Consider the following 19009-nt stretch of genomic DNA (forward strand, 5'->3'; position numbering starts at 1 on the left):
TATTTGATAAAAAGTTTTATAAATAATCAAATATAAGAATTCCATATTTAATCATCTAATTGTTAAGTTTACTACTGTTGACATTCTAAAAGATTTTAAATACCTTAACAATATATAAAATATTCATACATCACCAGGTACTGTAGGCTACCAATAAAGCTATTAATAGCCCAAATAACAGAAACAAAATAAATGTCATTATCATAATATTGCATATCATGAACATAAAGTTAATCATGAAATCCAACACTAATAGGGTTTTTCAATATATATATTTAAAGACATACTTCAGAAGTACACATAGAAAAATCTACAACAGAGAATCTGTGACAGTAAACTAAGAAAGCAACAAGATTTATTGTACTTGAATGGTCTCATATAATTAAAAAATAATCATCTATGTCCAGAAACCATAAAGTAATAGATGAAGAACTTTGTTTTCCTCAAAAAGGTAACTTGCTTTTTAAAAATTTATTGTGGTAGGCCCTGGCCGGTTGGCTCAGTGGTAGAGCGTCGGCCTGGCGTGCAGGAGTCCCGGGTTTGATTCCCAGCCAGGGCACACAGAAGAAGCGCCCATCTGCTTCTCCACCCCTCCTCCTCTCCTTCCTCTCTGTCTCTCTTTTCCCCTCCTGCAGCCAAGGCTCCATTGGAGCAAAAAGTTGGCCCGGGCACTGAGGATGGCTCCATGGCCTCTGCCTCAGGTGCTAGAATGGCTCTGGTTGCAACAGAGCAACGCCCCAGATGGGCAGAGCATTGCCCCCTGGTGGGCATGCCGGGTGGATCCCAGTCAGGCGCATGCAGGAGTCTGTCTGACTGCCTCCCAGTTTCCAACTTCAGAAAAAAAAAAAATTATGGTGGTAAAATACACATAATATAAAACTTACTATCTTAACCATTTTTAAGTGTACATTTCAGTAGTATTAAATACATTCATTGTATATAACAAGTATGTCATGCGACCATCACTACCATCCATCTAAATAACTCATATCATCATGTCAAACTGAAACTCTATACCAAACAATAGCTTCCCATTGCCTTCTCTCCACCACTATTGGCAACAACCATTCGACTTCCTGTTTCTATGATTTTGCCTACACTAACTACCTCATATAAGTAGACTACCTCATACATATAGCTTATGACATATATTTTTCTGAGTGGCTTATTTCATTTAGTAAAATGTTTTCAAGGTTCTTCATGTTATAACATACTGCAGAATTTCCTTCCTTTTTAAGGCTGAATAATACTCCATTGTATGTATATAACACATTTTGCTTATCATTCATCCACAAATGAACACCTGAGTTAAATCCACATTTTAGCTGTTGTGAATAATGGTGCTATGAACACAGGTGAACAAATATCGTGAGACCCTTCCTTCAATCATTTTGAGTACACAACCAGAAGTGGAATTACTGGATCATATAGGAATTCATTTTTCAATTTTTTGAGGAACTGTCACACTGTTTTCCACAGCAGCTATACAATTTTAATTTTCACAACAGTTCACTAGGGTTCTAATTTCTCCATATCCTCACCAATATTTGTTTTCTGTTTTTGTGTTCCTATTTATTTATTGATTGATTGATTTCCAAATTGTTACTACAACTTACTTGCCTGTTTTGTTTATTTTATTAAATTTATTGGGGAGACATTGGTTCACAAAATCCTAGTTTCAAGTGTACAACTCAATAAACCTCATCACAACACTGCATTTTACACCCATTACCCCAAGCAATGGTCTCTGAGGTGACCTGTAAAAATGGTTCACTATTCACTCGACCCAGAAAACTACACAAAACCATGCAAGTCAAGAGGTGACTTACAGAGTTCATGGGCGAAGTGACCCACACACGAGCTCTCCCTGCCACACTGAGAGGATCCTTATTGAAAAAGATCGCAGTGCTCCTAAACCAGGAGAGGAGGCTGAATAGAAAAAAGATATCCCAGAAGAAAGTGAAGAAATAAAAACTTAACTTATAGCCTGGGAGTCAATTCAGTAGCAAATAAATGCTAATAAAAAAAAGAATGAAAAAGAAGCACTGCATCTAGACAGTCCATTTCATCTGAAATTTTATAGTTCTTTCTCTAAAAATAGATCCATCTCCCTACTACAGCATTGGTTCTGTCTTTTAGAAAAGTTCCTTTTTCAATAACTGAGTTAAAATAAATTAAACTTCTTTCTTTGTGATCAACATTTAAAGAGAGCAAACATATAGTCTCTATGTTTACTCTCCATTAAAGATTATAAAGATTTTTAAGTAAAACAGGTGAAATACTGCTACTAATCTTTAAATAAAAAACCCATTATACAGAGCACAATAAATTTTTTTATAAAGAAAATGATCATATCTGGCATCATGTATTTGTAAAGTTAATTAATATGTAGTAAACTAGCTATGCAGAAGAAATTCCCAAAATCAATTATTTTCTTTAGGTAAGTATCTTTTATATATATATATAAATAAATACCTATTAGATGACCAAGGCCTCACTCAAAACTCCATTTAGATATTATTTAAAGTTCCTGTCATGCTCAAAAGTTTAATGTATAATTCACCATTGAAGGTGATGTGAAAAACAGTAATTAAGTGGGTGACTGATACAAGTGAGGGTGTGACTCATAGTTTGCAAAGGAAAATAATTTTTGAGAAAAGGCTCAAGAAGAAAAGAAGCAAATAATGGGGTCTGGAAGAAATTGCAGACCTTTCTTGTTCAAGGACTGTCACTAGCTCTTTATTACTGAAGATTAAGGGAACAGTGAATAAAGCTGTCTGGCAGACAGCAGAAAAGGTAAGGAATAATATTGTCTCTAAGTGTTCCTCACATGTAAGTTTTCAGAAATAACATTCATGAAATTAAACTTTCTATAAAAAGTTAATGGAAAACCCAACTCAGAACAATAGAAATATCAAAATAAAATGCTGCATTTGTCAGGAACCTGAACAGACTGAAAACAGCAGGGTAGCTCAAGTTGTAGAATTATCTAATTTTATTCCATTTTGTTTTAGAAAAAAATCACAGATTCAATACTGACTTACTAAGACACTTAGTGGGGTTTGTTTGGTTTGGTTGCTTTTCTACTTCACGGGCGAGTGCAAGATAAATATATGTTTTTCACTACTAAGATTCACCAAATTTATGCAATGAGCTTTGGTTTCTCATTCCAGAAATCAAACACAAGCCACTGAGTTGAGTTCTATGTTTTTACTAACTGCCCCTCCCTTTATATATATATGTGTGTGTGTGTGTGTGTGTGTGTGTGTGTGTGTGTGTGTGTGTGTGTGTATGTGTATATATATATACATACACACACACACATACACACACACATATATATATCTCAAATACATCATATATATTAATATGTACTTTAAAAAATATTTAGGTAAGGACAATAATTGTTATCTATGCATTATGAATCTTTAAAAATAGTGAAGAGAATTCCATTCTGATGAAGTCATTTTGAACAGGAAGTTTCATCCCACTTAATTTTTTAATTTGCATTTTCATGTATATTGTGGAGTCCCTACTACGTGTCATCATTGAGCTACATGTTTAATACATATATCTAATTTAAGAATATTGGATTTTTTGTTATATACTGCCTGACGATAAGGTAAACAGTGTTTTTATGATGAAGTGACCTAAGTCATATCATGGATGGCTTGTATATGGAGCAACATTGAGCAATCTAACATGCCATAGGCATATATCTCAGAACTTAGTTTATGAAAATATTTCCAAAAAAATGAAGAGCTGCATGCATACATGTGCACACAGGCATGTTAGACAACAGATTGAAACCTAGGCAGTCCAATTATAGAATCTTTGCTCTTAATCAGTTAAGTCATTATATGTTGGCAAAAGAAGCAAGATATGACTTTACAATGAAAATAATTTATTTCAGTAATAACAGTGGTTTCTAGAATAGGAGATCATATTTCTGAAGTCAGCAAGATAAAAAGGATCAGCTTTAATTATAAATACCCATTTGAAGAATATTTACTATAATAAAGTTATTTTTGTAAATGTGCTTAATTCTCACAAAGTTTCTAACTTTTTGTTTTTGGCTATTATATCACCTAACATTTTTGTGATCTCTTTATAGATATTAAAGTATTTTCATATCTTAGACTTTATATAATCCTTCCATCAACACTATAAATAATGCAGGTGTGATAATTAATATTATGTGTCAACTTGGCTGGGCTACAGTGCCCAGATATTTGGTCAAGCATTATTCTGGATGTTTCTTTGAAGGTATTTTTAAAATGAGATTAACATTTAAATTGTTTGACTGAGTAAAGCAGATTAGCCTCCATAATGTGGGTGGGCCTTATCTAATCTAATGAAAAGCTTTAATAGAAAAAGACTGACCTCCCTGCAACAAAGAAGAATTTTGCCAAAAGACTGACTGCCTTTGGACTCAAATTGTAATTCTTACCTGGTTCTCCAGCCTGCAATCCTATAGTGCAGATTTTCGGTTTACTAGCCCTCCATATTCATGTGAATCAATTCCTTAAAATCAGTTCATCTCTCTTTCTCTACACACAAACACACACACAAAGTCTAAGAAAATACATAGATATCCAGACCTTTACTTTGTCTCTCTAGTCATTCCTGAAAAGATAACAAAATTCTCAAGAAGATAAATTAGAATTCAGTTTCCATACCCTACCACTTAACCAGTACAATGTTCTTTTTCTTTTAAAGCAGTTATCTGACAAAACTAATCAACTCTGGAAAACAGTTTGGCAAATCCTCAAAAAGTTAAGCATAGAGTTATCAACGAATCTATTCCCAGGTATACACCCAAGAGAACTAAAAACATATTGTCCACATAAAACTCTGTCCATGAATGTGCATAGCAGTATTATTCACTATAGCCAAAAAGTGGAAACATAACTGTCATCAATTGAAAAATAGATTAAAAAAAAAGAAAAGTGTCATATCTATATAACAAAGTGATTCAGGGATAAAACAAAATAAATTAGAGATCCATGCTATAACATAGATGAATCTTAAAAACGTACTAAGTAAAAAAGGCAGATGAAAAAGAGCACATATTATATAAATCCATTTATGTAAAATGTCCATGTTAGACAAATCCATACATAAAAAAGATTAGTAATTGACAGGAGCAAAAAGAGAGAAAATAGAGAGTGAATGCTAACTAGTATTGAGTTTTCTATTTATGAGGGTGGTGAAAATGTCCTTGAACTAAACAGTGGTGATGACTGCAAAATCTTGTGACTATACTAAAATCCACTGAGTCATACACTTTAAAATTGTGAATATTAAGATAAATGATATCTCAACTTAAGTGTTAAAAAATAAAAAACAAATCAACTTACCTGCCCTTTTTGTGGTGCCAAGCACTGAACAACTTCATCCACCATTACTGGAATATGTAATTTAGTCACAACTTCAGAATCTCTATACTGAGATCTGTGACACTCCTGATCTCCAGTCTGATCTGTTTGTTCCTGGGTTTCATATTCATCACATCTTCCTGCTGTAGCATGTAACTTTTTTGGCCAGACACCTAAATTAAATATGCCAGCTTCCAACAAGCATGAAAGAAATTCTTTATAGGTTCTATAAAGGTATGGATATCGAAGCATTCTGTAGTTCAACAAATCTAGAAAAAAAATTGTAAATATCATGATTGTAGGATTTTTAAAAAGAATGTCATAATACTAGAAAGAAATATGTAATATTTAACACCAAAAAAACTATGTAAGACTCATCATCTCAAACAAGTGTGGGCAACTAATCTCCTTATGCAAAAAGAAATTCAAAACAACCCAAAAATTATCTGAAAATATAATTTTCAATGTGGCCTAGTTAGCTCTAAGACTTAATATTTTAACCATCAGAAATGTAAAAACTGATTATTTCATTGTCATTTTCCTCAAATATACATTTCTAAATTTTAATTGATTCTAAAGCATAGATTTAATGCATTAGAACTGTTTATTTGAAAAAGGTATCTGGATGACTAAAGGGATTATAAATATTTCCCTATTTTAGTTTTAGGTGGTCTTTTATTTCAAGCTATTCTACTTGTTTTTCTTATAATACTAACCCTTCATCTTCTTTTTAACTTTGAGAACGTGTACCTGGAAAAAGACCATGCAGCCCTGGCCGGTTAGCTCAGTCGGTTAAGAGTATCGTCCCAAAACAAGGTTGTGGGTTTGATTCAGGACACACACAGGTAGCAGCCAAAGAATGCACAAAATGCACGACTTTGGAACAGATATGAACGCTTCCCTTCTCCCTATCCTCTCTCTCCCTTCTTCTACATCCTATCTTCTATAAATAAAAACCAATCAATAAATAAAACACTGGCAGGATATATGGAGCATCCTCCCTGCATGGAGGCTGCTGGTTTGATTCCCAGGTCAGGGTACATACAGGAGCTTGATGTTCCTGTCTCTCTCTCTCTCTCTCTCTCTCTCTCTCTCTCTCTCCCTGCTTTCAAAAAAGAGGAAGGAAGGGAGAGAGGGAGGGAGGGTTGGAGGAAGGAAGGAAGGGAGGAAGGAAGGAAAGAACCGAGACCATGAATGTTCACCCAAAAAGAAGAAGGGGTAATTAGTCTTCCTAAAAGGTGAAAAACTTATAAACTTGTAAATCATCTCACCATAGACTATTTCAGGATGTATTTTTCAATTCAAACTCTAACTTTATAAACACTCAAATGAGCATATTTTGCCTATTCACACCCACCATTGTTTTAATTCCATTCCCTTGCCCCCCAAAACAAGCAAATACAAAGTTGATATATCCTTTACTTTTTCATACTTGCTCCATTTTATTCTGTAATCTGTAACTCTTTAAAATGCAGAAGAAATGTAAGTAAATTAATAAAAGAGCTCTAAAACTATGCTTTTTATCCAAATGGTTATAAACAACACCTTTGATATGACATACTACAGTAATTACCAAATTAATACTACTCTTCCTTACTCATGGATTATGAGTCATTTAAGAATAAAACCCACACCTTCATATCCACAAAATTAGATGCACACTAGATGCTTAATAAGTGTTTTCTGGGAAAAAAAATGGATGGATAAATTCTAGATTCTACAGAATTAACATTTTTATCCAAGTTTGCTTTAGGAAATTTCACCTGACCAAACCTATAAAAAAACACTTTCTCAAAATACTTTAAGAAACATATATCACACTTAAATATGCCTTCATTTTTAAAAGAGATAAAGAATAATGTTGAAAAATTAATCACATGTAATGTCTAGAAAAGAAATTCAAATATGTCTATCTCTCTATATATATTTAATATTATACAAATATAATATCAACAAGATGTTACCTTGAGGATAATACATTAACTTTACCAAATACAAAAGAGACAAAATTATGTGGCAAATATGGTACAGGAAATATATGGCAAAAAAACATAGACTGTAAATGAGTGTTTTAAGTAAAATTTGATTGTTCGGCAGTGACAAATTAGCCAAATAAATAATTATAATTATGCTTTATATTTTCCAGTTATACAAAGTAAACTCAACCACCCTTTAACTTAGTTATTTATAACATTTTTCAAAATAAGAGCTAATATTTATTGAGCACCTACTAAATTCCACTTATAATCCTAAAGACATCACATGCACTAACTTATTCAATCCTTACAACTCTTAGAGGTAGGAAATATTATTTCCATTTTAAAGATGAGGGAAACAAACACTGTGCCAAAGGGCCATTAAGCTAGAACTGTAACTCCAGCATTCTAACCCCAAAGCCTGTAATTTTAACCTCCTTGCTATAAACATAGAGCCCACTGGTTCTATTTTATAAACCTTGGTCCTACTCCACTTGGAAATACAGTATACTATGGGGTATTGAAAAGAGGACATACATGTATAGGCTTAAATAGTGCAATCTGGAGTATTTAAACAATCTAAATTTTATGTCCAGATTTTGTTCATTTCTTGAAAAACAAGCAAAAAGCAAACAAACAAACAAAATACACATCAATTCCAAAACAGGAATCAGAATCACATGGAAAAATAAGTAAAATAAATAGAAAAAAATTTTCTGCCTTCTCCAGCATTTATTTTCTTCTGTATTCAGTTTCTATGTAGTTACTCAACTATGTTGAAGGTACAAACCTTAATTTTTTATTATTCACTAATTGGCTACTAACACGGTTCAATATGGAATAAGGGCCACAACAATTTTCCTCTTTGGTTGTTTCCTTGAATACCTAAGGAGGCAAGTTCAAAACGGAGTTCTTCCTTGTCCTCAGCAGCCCAATCTCCTACCAGACAACCCAGAAGCACTCCTGTAGTCAGCTAGGAATCAGACACCCTAAATGACTTAAAGGCAACTTACTGTTATGTTCCCTCCGGTCACAGAAAGAGGCACAGAGTCCGGAAACCTGGCCCTTAGAGCCAATTTTGTGGTTTTCTAAGTAAGGTAAGTCATTTAACTTTTCTCTGCCCGCAAATTTCAGTTTAAGCTGTTGAGACCACGGAATTGGGCAGGCTACTCTTTTAATTGTGTAAACACATAGGTGAGCGACACCTTTGAAAACCTCTTTCTCAATGGTCCTAACGATTACCATCATTGCAGTTAGCTTTCCCCGCAGAGAAAATTTTGAAAACTTAATCCTAAAGCCAATATCCCGACCTGGATGCTGGCACCGAACCCAGAGAAAGCGAAAGTTCTAAAAGAAAGGGGAAAATACATCCTTTGGCCTAAGAATTATACTCTAAGGAGGTAAAACTGTTTAGGAACTTCTGAACTCAGGATGAATGAGTGTGGAAGAGAGGACGCATGAGTAGCGGGAGCGAGAGCGTGCTTCCTTTGTCCAGGGCGAAGTGGGCGACCTCTGGAAGTTCCCCTAAAGGCGTAGAAAGAGCTCCAAAAGAGCTCCAGGGACTCGGCCACTTTCCCCTCACCTGAGGCACGAAGATCTCTCAGTTGGCCTCTACCTCGGGCCACCGAAGACCACTACGGTGCGGGAAACGTGAATTTGCCGTACGCTTTGGTCCCAGCCCTGGGGGAAACTTGAAAGGACGGACAGATTGGGTCTACGTCCCGCCCAGCAAACGAGGAACATCTGCCTTTCGTTCCGCTGCTTCCAGTCCCCAGCTGCCAAAAGGTCTTGCAGGAGCTGGGGTTTCCAATGATGCTCCTTCTTGGGGGACGGGTAAGACAGGAGGGCGGTAATAAGACCCTGCCATTGCTAAGTTTAAATTAACTTTTACTTTTTTTAACGTCCGATGCAACTCTAAATGTAACTTTCTAATTTATCCTGCTCTCCACTCTTTTCAGTTTACTACGAACCTATGTTAGATATCTGTGTTCTAAATAATGCAGGTTATACACCAGTTTCTTAAAAGAGTGGGAATTTTTGTCTCCTTGGCACTGTGTTTCTAAAGTTTTGGTTCTTTTTCTTTCATTTAGATATAAAATGCACCCGTTTCTGATCTTTTCTGGTATACTTCCTAACATCTTGTCAAATTATAAATACAAAGAGCTGACAAAGTAATGCCATTGATTGTAATGTTAAATTTTCGCTGCCTTAACGAAATATACTATATATTCCTTAAAAATTCAGAACTCATGTGAATCCTTAATGGCAAGTGTAAGGCAGAATTTAAAGTTAAATGTAAAATAAGTGATTTTGTGTGGAAACCCTTGATAGATTTGTGATCTTTGTACAATGTGGGTGTCAAAAACGATAAAATTTAAGACTTCTATGTTCTTAGTTACCAATGATCAATGCATTTTACAAGAAATTGGTAAAACGTGCCTTTTTTCAGACTGAATTAAGATAATATCGTAATATCACTTAATTGGAAAGTATTTCAGAGCCAAATTACTCAATTCCGAATTAGCTGGTTTGTACACTTCAAGAAACATATTTTCCTTTAGGGATTTTCTCAAAACTTCAGTTTTCACTTCAGTAAAATACATAGTACCCATACCTCATAGACAGTTTGAGAATTGAATTGCATAACATATGTAAAGTTAATAAAATGCCTGGGACATCATAGGTAAGGTATCATAGAGTGAGTGCATATCTGAAACAAAATAAAAAGGCTTCTCAGTTTTATTATTAAACCGAGCATTACACACACAGAAAATATAACTATTGTATTTGCTAAGATATATGTAATACAATAGCTTTACAGTACATACAATACAATACAGTAACTAATAGCTTTATTGATGCTCTATCCTGTGTTCAGATACAATCAGATGACATGCATCATATACAATACACAGTGCTTCTGATGTGTCCCAGAGGAAATAAACGTCCATCTTATGGGAGTTTTCCAGACATTAAAGTACTCTGCATTGGTGATGTGCCATCCTATTTATATGGTGATATTGAATCACCAGAATATAAGCTCCAAGAGGGCAGAGATATTGACACAATTATGTGCTATTATGTCCCTAAAATCTAGAGTCAATAATTGCTGAATAAATGGATACAATAATGGTAATACAGGGTGGAGCAAAAGTAGGATTGCAGTTGTTTGTCTGGAAATAATACAATAAGTAATAAACAATAATAGAAGAATAAACTGTTTCACATACAACTCTAAACCTACTTTTGCCCCACCCTGTATGAAAAACAATAACATTCAGATAATACTATTAAAATTTTCCTGATAGAGTTATCTTAGCAAACATATTTCCCATTTTTTCCAGGTATTTTCTTCTTTTTAAATTGTACATTCTGAAATAATACCTGAAACCTAGTACCTAATAAAATAAAATAAAAACTGTGGAAAAAAAAAAACAAAAAAACTCCACTATATCCAGTAATGAACTAGGCCAATAAATTTAAATGCATTTATTTTGTAATGCCATCACTATAAAGAAATGTAAAAAAACAGCCAAATAGTTTCACAATGAGCAGTAAAGGGATTAGGCCTGGGAGTCCTGAGAAATAAAGCCTAGGGCCTCAAACCAAAAGCCCTGGACTTTCAATCATTTGAATCTTATTGATCCCGATTCGGTCCAAGTGAAAGTGGATGGAAGGAACAGGCCCTCACACCTTTCAGGGCTCGGGACCCTGTGCCTTTAGAAGCCTCAGTAGTCTGAGGAGAAAAAGAGAAAATAAACGCCCAGAACTCATTAATCCACACCCAACAAGCTCCGCCTCTCCCTCTAGCAGAGGCTACACGCCAACCCCTGCCCGCACGGGTCTCACTCACACCCTGAACCCTGGGACCGGGCCCCGCGCCCGCGCGTCTGAAGGTCTGAGAATCCTAGGTGGCTGACTCCCACCTGCAGCTCCGGCCTAGCCCCGCCCACCTCGGCCACCGCCTCCGGAAACAACCGTGCGCGTTGCCACGGAGACGCGGAGCCGAGGAGCTTCCGCTGAGCCGCGCGGCTGAGACTTTTGGAGCCCCGCCGCCGCGCGCCGTGGCAACGTCCGGCGTGATGGCGTCACGAAGACGGCAGCCAATGAAACGAGGCGCTGTGGAAGCTGGCTTCGGTTTGAATCTTTTGGTTGAGTATGAGTCGCGGGGAGGCCGATAACGAAATGGAGAGTCACGGTATCCTGTCCTGGTCCTGAGGTGAGGGAAAGATACTAGTGGAGAAACTAATCTCGGGACGCTCCTTTTTGATGATCTGTCTCACTGGAAGTGGAGGGGTCCCGCCGCCTCACGCGTCGAAGATAAGGTGGGCTTGTTAACAGACATGGAAGCGTTGAGTTGGGGGGTGGGAGTGGTTAGGGTACCTGGGGAGAAAGATAAAGGAAGAAGGAATGCGAGAACCCCCTAGATATGGCGCTGTCTGATCGGAAGCCCACGACTGGTCAGCAGGAAGGACAGGGATCTCTTACCGTAAATTCTGATGAATTCTAAGTTTTAAAGGGCATGCTGGCCCTTTTCCCAGACCTTGGCAGAACGCTTTTCCAGCGTTTTATGGTGTAACTTACTTCCGGACTCCAAATTTAGTGTTTTGTTTCAGACATTGATGCACGTGTAACTGGCTTAACTATCAAATGAGGAAACTTGGTTCACCAATTGATAAACTTTTTGTTCTGAGAAGTTGTGCTTGTTAGCCTGGCAAAAGGCATTCGGGAACCTGCCCTGAGGCCTGATCATCGACGTAGCACCTGCCAGCACTGCCCAACGGGGCTTGCTGAGGTTCAGATGAGGTATGGAAGAGATACTGGCAAGTTGCGAATGAAAGGGACTTTAAGCACTGAGAAGCAAACCCTCCTAACGTCTGTTCTTAGTGTCTGCGAGACTTCTTTAGGCACTATTACAAAGAGGTCAAGGCTGACTGCTGTTTATAAGAAGAGATTTGACCAGATCTGAGTAATTTCGCTATATATAATACTGTATGTGGTTGAGGTTAACTGTTAATATTAAGGTAGAAATGTGTTAGGCATTCTACAGGTTTTAGTTGGTAGTGTTATTCCACCACATTCAGCCCCCACCTTGAATTCTGGGAGGTATAAGTAGAGTTAGATGGTAGAGTATATAAGATTCAAAGAGTAAATAGGGCTTGTTACTAATTTTCTATTCATTTGTACAAACTGTTTAAGTAGAATGATTATCTACCTTTAACTGTAAGTAAAGAATCTCTCCTGTTATTAAACAACTATTTAGAAGTACATAAAATGATCAGTTTAAAAATGCCTTTTGTCCCACTATAAATATATCCTGAATCAATTAAGGTACACATAAAATGACTTTTATGCTGTCAACTCTATAAAAACTAGGAGGGAAAAATAGCCCAGATGTCAGTGCTGCCCTTCCCGGCATTTGAAATTTTTGTTCCTTGATGCTTATAAGTAAGTAAAAGCAGTTGGCTGTAACAAAATTATTTCCAAAAAGAGTTTAACTTGCCTAGGGACAATAAATGATAGTGTGAAGGATAGTTCTGGCCCTAAAAACTGCTTGTTGGATCTGAATCTAATTCAGGTTTGAGTTTTTATTTAAGAAATAATTTATAACTGTATCACTCCACATTCAAGATGATTTGTGCAGCATTTCTGTTTCACTGTTTGAAAGCACTCTGTTCTGATTCCAGTACAGTGTAGTTGTTAAGAACATGAACTTTGGATTTGGACCTGGGTCCACATACTGACTCCTCACTTACTGGCTGTGTCATCATGGCAAATTATTTCTTCTAAAGCTATGTCTGTTTTTGTAAAATGGAGACAAAAATAGAATATGCCTTGTATAATTATTTTAAGGATTGAATGAGATGATGGATGTCAAATATTTACCATAATGCCTGGCTTATAGAGTGTCTTAAAATAATAATTGTTGTTTATTATTACTGATTATCACTGAATAGACGTAATTTAAGAGGTCTCAATATTTGCTGAGAATAGAAACTGTTGATATCCAACAGGTACTGAGAAATCATAAACTTTGTTTTATTTGAATATTTGATCAAGAGCTCCTGTACTAGGCCTTCAGGTTTCTATCAAAAGTAGGCAAAGGTCCTGGCCGGTTGGCTCAGTGGTAGAGCATCAGCCCAGCTTGGAGAAGCGTCCATCTGCTTTTCCTCCTCTCCTTTCTCTTTATCTCTCTCTTCTCCTCCTGCAGCCAAGGCTCCATTGGAACAAACTTGATCCAGGCACTGAGGATGGCTCCATGGCCTCCACCTCAAGTGCTAGAATGGCTCCAATTGCAACAGAGCAAGGCCCCCGAGAGGCCAAGTATCACCTTCTGTGGTCATGCCTGGTGGATCTTTGTCGGGCACATGTGGGAGTCTCTCTCTCTGCCTCCCTGCTTTTCACTTCAGAAAAATACAAAAAACAAAAACAAAAAACCAGTAGGCAAATAAATATTTTTAATTTTATAAGAAAATTTCTGAGGATTGTGTATTTATATCAGAAGGATGGCAGTTAAACACTTGAGTTTTAGATTTGCTTAGTCTGAGTTCAAATCTTATGTCTTGTGTTTTTAATAGTGTGAGTTTAGCCAGTTAATCTTTCTGTACTAGTTTCTGTCTCTATAAACTAGGAATGATAATAATATTCCTATATTATAGGATTGTTGTGGGGATTAAATAAGAAGTATGTAAAGTGACATGTTTGTAGAATAAAAACTCAATAGGAAGTATTCCATAAATAGAACTTAGTGTTATTAAATGTTAATTGTGTTTAAAGTAAATTTAATCGTTTCTTGTTTTGTTATTGAAAAAAATGCCTAGACTTGTTTAAAATTCAAGCCATATAAAAGAATATAAAGTAGAAAGTAAAAGTAAACCTGCCTGTCACCTAGGGCAGTGGTCCCCAACCCCCAGGTTGCAGACCGGTACCAGTCCGTGGGCCATTTGGTATCGGTCCTCAGAGAAAGAATAAATAACTTACATTATTTCCGTTTTATTTATATTTAAGTCTGAACGATGTTTTATTTTTTAAAAAATGACCAGATTTCCTCTGTTACATCCATCTAAGACTCACTCTTGATGCTTGTCTTGGTCACGTGATACATTTATCCGTCCCACCCTAAAGGCCGGTCCGTGAAAATATTTTCTGACATTAAACCAGTCCATGGCCCAAAAAAGGTTGAGGACCACTGACCTAGGGCACCCTAAGGCAACTGGCATCATTATCAGTTATGTTCTCTCCTTAAGAGAGCCGATGCATAGACAAATATGTCTGCTATTCTGTACTTGTGTTTTTGCATGTATACCTTGATAATCTGCATTAATTTATTTATTAATTTAGTCAACAAGTGGATAATGAATCCTAAATGTTTGACAAGCCCTATAATAATACGTTCTGGGTACAGATGAAGACCATGTTTTCACAGTGCTGACATTATAGAGGGGAGACAATAAATATTATATATAACCAACTAATACATGTATCTTTTAGTTAGTCTACATGCTTAGAAGAAAATTAAAGCAAGTAAGGGATTGGAGAATCAAAGGCAGAATGATACTATTTTGAGTGAGATCTTTAGGGAAAGTTTCTGTAAAGTGACATTTAAAGAGAGATCTGAATGATATACATACTGATATATTAAGATTTTGCAAATGTCTAAAGGTAGAGCCTTTCAGGCAAAGAGAATAGAAAGTGTAAAGGCAGTAAGGCCAGAACAAGACTGACATTTTTTTAGGAACACTAAGAAGGACAGTGTGACTGATCAGAATCAAGGGGTAGGATAACGTTTGAAGAAAAGGTCGGAGAAGTAGGTGGGCCAGAAGTAGAACCTACAGGACATGCTGAAGAGTTTACATTTTATTCTTATGTTGGGAAGTCATTGAAGAGTTTAGAGGAGGGGGAATGATATAAGATGCATAACATAATCTAATTGCTTTTGAAGAAGAGATCAGGCCTGACCAGGCAGTGGCACAGTGGATAGAGCATTGGCCTGGGATGCGGAGGACCCCGGTTCGAGACCCCAAGGTCGCCAGCTTGAATGCGGGTTCATCCTGTTTGAGCAAAGCTCACCAACTTGGACCCAAGGTCGCTGGCTTGAGCAAGGGGTCACTCAGTCTGCTGTAAACCTACGATCAAGTTACGTATAAGAAAGCAATCAATGAACAACTGAAGTGCCACAACGATAAATTAATGCTTCTCATCTCTCTCCCTTCCTGTCTGTCTGTCCCTATCTGACCCTGTCTCTGACTCTATCTCTGTCTCTGTAAATAAATAATTAAAAAAAAAAGAAATCAGTACATACAGTCAATGAATTAAATAAAATTTATTATACTTGTATTTATTTGTATTAAATAAAATTTATTGTATAGTTTGGGGTGAATCTTTAACTTAATTGGCTTATGTTTTATTTAGAGTAAACAGTATATAGATAAAGTTAAGGATTTGCCTGTTTCAACTCAATTTATATTATCTTGCAATTATCAAAGAGAATTAGGTTTTAACACCTCTATGTTAAACATAATAGAACAATGAGTTCAACGTAAGTGAAATTCCCAGAAAATTGGATGTTATCCTTGTTAAAGGATAAATTAAGCACCCTCGATGATTAGCATGAAACATCTCATTTTCCTAATTGTGTATAAAAAGAAATTGGGCATTTTTTTTTTGATGCCTCAGGGTCCTCATTGTAATTGCCTGTTATTGCCAATCACTGAACTTTACTGTAAATTATTGCTTTCTTAGATGCTGTGCCTACTTTTATAATTTAATTATTTATTCATTAATCAAATATTTGAAAACTTACTCTGTACCAGGTTCACTACATGCATTTGTCATATCTACTGCTAAGTGATAGTTATTGAATGGAATCAAAAGAGCAAGCTAGTAGGATTTTATTGCTGGGACTAAATCATTAAGTAAAGAAGAAAGAAGCCCTGGCCGGTTGGCTCAGTGGTAGAGCATTGACCTGGCGTGCGGGAGTCCCGGGTTCAGTTCCCGGCCAGGGCACACAGGAGAAGCGCCCATCTGCTTCTCCACCCCTCCTCCTCTCCTTCCTCTCTGTCTCTTCCCCTCCCTCAGCAAGGCTCCATTGGAGCAAAAGTTGGCCCAGGCGCTGGGGATGGCTCTATGGCCTCTGCCTCAGGCGCTAGAATGGCTCGGGTTGCAACAGAGCAACGCCCCAGATGGGCAGAGCATTGCCCCCTGGTGGGCATGCCGGGTGGATACCGGTCGGGAGTCTGTCTGACTGCCTCCCCATTTCCAACTTCAGAAAAATACAAAAAAAAAAAAAAAAGAAGAAGAAGAAGGGTATTTGTTTAGTCCGGAGAGACTAACTATGAAAAAGAATAACGGAGCTAATGAAGGAGATTTTTGTTGACAATCTATAAAATGATAAGGTTGGACTGTGTGATACCTAAGGTCTTTTCCTAACTCTAAAATTTTATAATCATTGTATATGATTAGGAAAGGGTATAAGAAAATGATGAGAAATAACAACCTATGAAGCTGTATTTTTTTTTTTTTTTTTGTATTTTTCTGAAGTTGGAAACGGGGAGGCAGTCAGACAGACTCCCACATGAGCCCGACCGGGATCCACCGGCATGCCCATCAGGGGGCGATGCTCTGCCCATCTGGGATGTTGCTCTGTTGTGACCAGAGCCATTCTAGCGCCTGAGGCAGAGGCCATGGAGCCATCCTCAGCACCCGGGCCAACTTTGCTCCAATGGAGCCTGGGCTGCGGGAGGGGAAGAGAGAGACAGAGAGGAAGGAGAAGGGGAGGGATGGAGAAGCAGATGGGCGCTTCTCCTGTGTGCCCTGGCCGGGAATCGAACCCGGGACTCCTGCATGCCAGGCCGACGCTCTACCACTAAGCCAACCGGCCAGGGCCGAAGCTGTATTTTTTTTACCTGGTTGTAATTATCCATCCTTCAGCTCTCAATCCATCACTTTCTCTATGCAGCTCTCCAAATATATACATAACCCCCACCTCTGTTATAATCTTACATAGCACTGTTCACCTTTACCTTATAACACTAGTCACAGTCAGACTTTTACATTTTTGGGTCACTATTTTGTTAATATCTGTTTCCCTCACTGCACTCTATAACATTATAATACTAATGTTCATAGCAAATATTTGTAGTGCATACTCTGTGTCAGGCATTGCTCTAAGTGCTTAATCCTCACAACTCTATGAAGTAGGTATTATTATTAGACCCACTGTACAGATGAGGAAACTGAGCCATAAGGAGTTTAAATAACTTGTCCACTGTTAATGCCAGTAAGTAGTAGAGCTGGGATTTTAACCTAGGTTGAATGGCTCCAACATCTAATAATTGACTTATTGTCTTGATTAGTTAATTCATTAACAAGATATACTTTACAACCTTGTAGTTCTGAGGTCTATTTTTAAATAATCACCTAATGTTTTATAATTGTTTAATTAACAGTTTCATTTGTATATATTTTTTTCTATTTCTGCCATTTTAAAAAGTATATCAGTTAAAGTCAAAGCATTGTTGAATACTTTTAGAAATGTGAATGGAGATTAGTTTTTGGTATCACAAGAAATGTGGGATTCTACAAACCTTTAATAGACAGGGGTCAGAAATGCTAAATATCCTATAGTACATGGGACAGTTCCAACAAGGAAGAATTGTCCTACCCAAAGTGATAGTCATAAGCCTAAACACTAAAAAGACGCACTAAAAAGATAGGTCAGTATCTTTGGGAACAAGAGGCATGAGTGGTGCCAGATAGTGAAGAGAATTGACATTTATTGAATTCCTTAATACCTGTTATATTCTTTAGCCTTTACATCAGTACTATGAAGTATTACCTCTTTTATACAAAAGAGAAACCTGAGACTCAGTGAGGTAAAGTAAGTAGACAAAGGTCATAGAAGTGAGCTATAGATGCTTTGTGGGACTTAGCTAGACAGACGCTCAAGGATGAAGAAAGAGCAGAGTAGTAATTCACTTGGGACCTGACTGTTAGAATCCAAATGATCATCTTTCCTCTTCAGCATTCTATTTTTGGGGAAGGACAGAGTCCTAAAAAGGGAGTGCTGTGTCCACTGTCTTCTGCTTTTAGATTGCTTTTGGTCTTATTTGAATTCTTTCCAAAAGTATATGGTTTTATGACATATTTTAGCTTTATCATTGCTGTTATTTTTTTCCCATTTAAAAAATTTTTTTCTTTTTTTAACCCATCTTCCCCCTCCATCCACACCATTTCTTTGCTCACTTTTGCAGGAGTAGTTTCTTTATTCATTCCGAATCTTCTCCCATTCAGACTTTTGTCCCACCATTCCCCCAACATTGCTCTTCTCCTTGGCCTCTGTTTTGCTAAATCCCATCATTACTTCTTAAGTATTGAGCATATTAGCAATATTTAACACAATAGATCATTCCCTTCTTGATTTAAAGGCATCCTCCAAATCTTAATGCTATATGAAGTTTTAAAAACTTCTAAAAGCTTCAAATTGCATTAAGACTCTAAGGATAGCCCTGTCTTCCTTAGCTTGGATTCTAACTGCCTCATCACTTCCACCTGGATGCCTATTAAAATTTTCATATTTAAGACATCCAGAACTGAACCCCTGATCTTTCCCCCAAAAGACCTGCTCTACCCTCTGTTATTATCATCTCAGTTAAT

The 19009-nt window shown here is 36.9% G+C and overlaps 2 protein-coding genes across 5 annotated transcripts in view; one reads left to right on the plus strand and one right to left on the minus strand.

The window, feature by feature from the left end:
• Positions 1 to 11391, minus strand: part of METTL15 (methyltransferase 15, mitochondrial 12S rRNA N4-cytidine) — a 190024-nt gene extending 178633 nt beyond the window's left edge. The window contains exons 1-3 of one of the 3 annotated variants that reach the window (XM_066364067.1): positions 11210 to 11225; positions 8937 to 9044; positions 5361 to 5647 (exon numbers count right to left, since the gene is read on the minus strand). In XM_066364067.1, coding sequence (XP_066220164.1) covers positions 5361 to 5630 — 270 coding nt within the window. In that variant the 5' untranslated portion in view covers positions 5631 to 5647; positions 8937 to 9044; positions 11210 to 11225. The other 2 variants (XM_066364077.1, XM_066364082.1) reach the window with 2 other exon arrangements.
• A 59-nt stretch (positions 11392 to 11450) lies between these two features.
• The window catches only part of KIF18A (kinesin family member 18A), an 85268-nt gene continuing 77709 nt past the window's right edge, over positions 11451 to 19009 (plus strand). Inside the window, exon 1 of one of the 2 annotated variants that reach the window (XM_066364049.1) lies at positions 11451 to 11573. The gene's annotated coding sequence lies outside the window, so the exon portion shown is untranslated. Of the gene's footprint in view, positions 11680 to 19009 lie in introns of both variants that reach the window. The other variant, XM_066364056.1, reaches the window with a different exon arrangement.

Source organism: Saccopteryx leptura, chromosome 1, assembly GCF_036850995.1.
Source record: "Saccopteryx leptura isolate mSacLep1 chromosome 1, mSacLep1_pri_phased_curated, whole genome shotgun sequence".
NCBI lineage: Eukaryota > Metazoa > Chordata > Mammalia > Chiroptera > Emballonuridae > Saccopteryx > Saccopteryx leptura.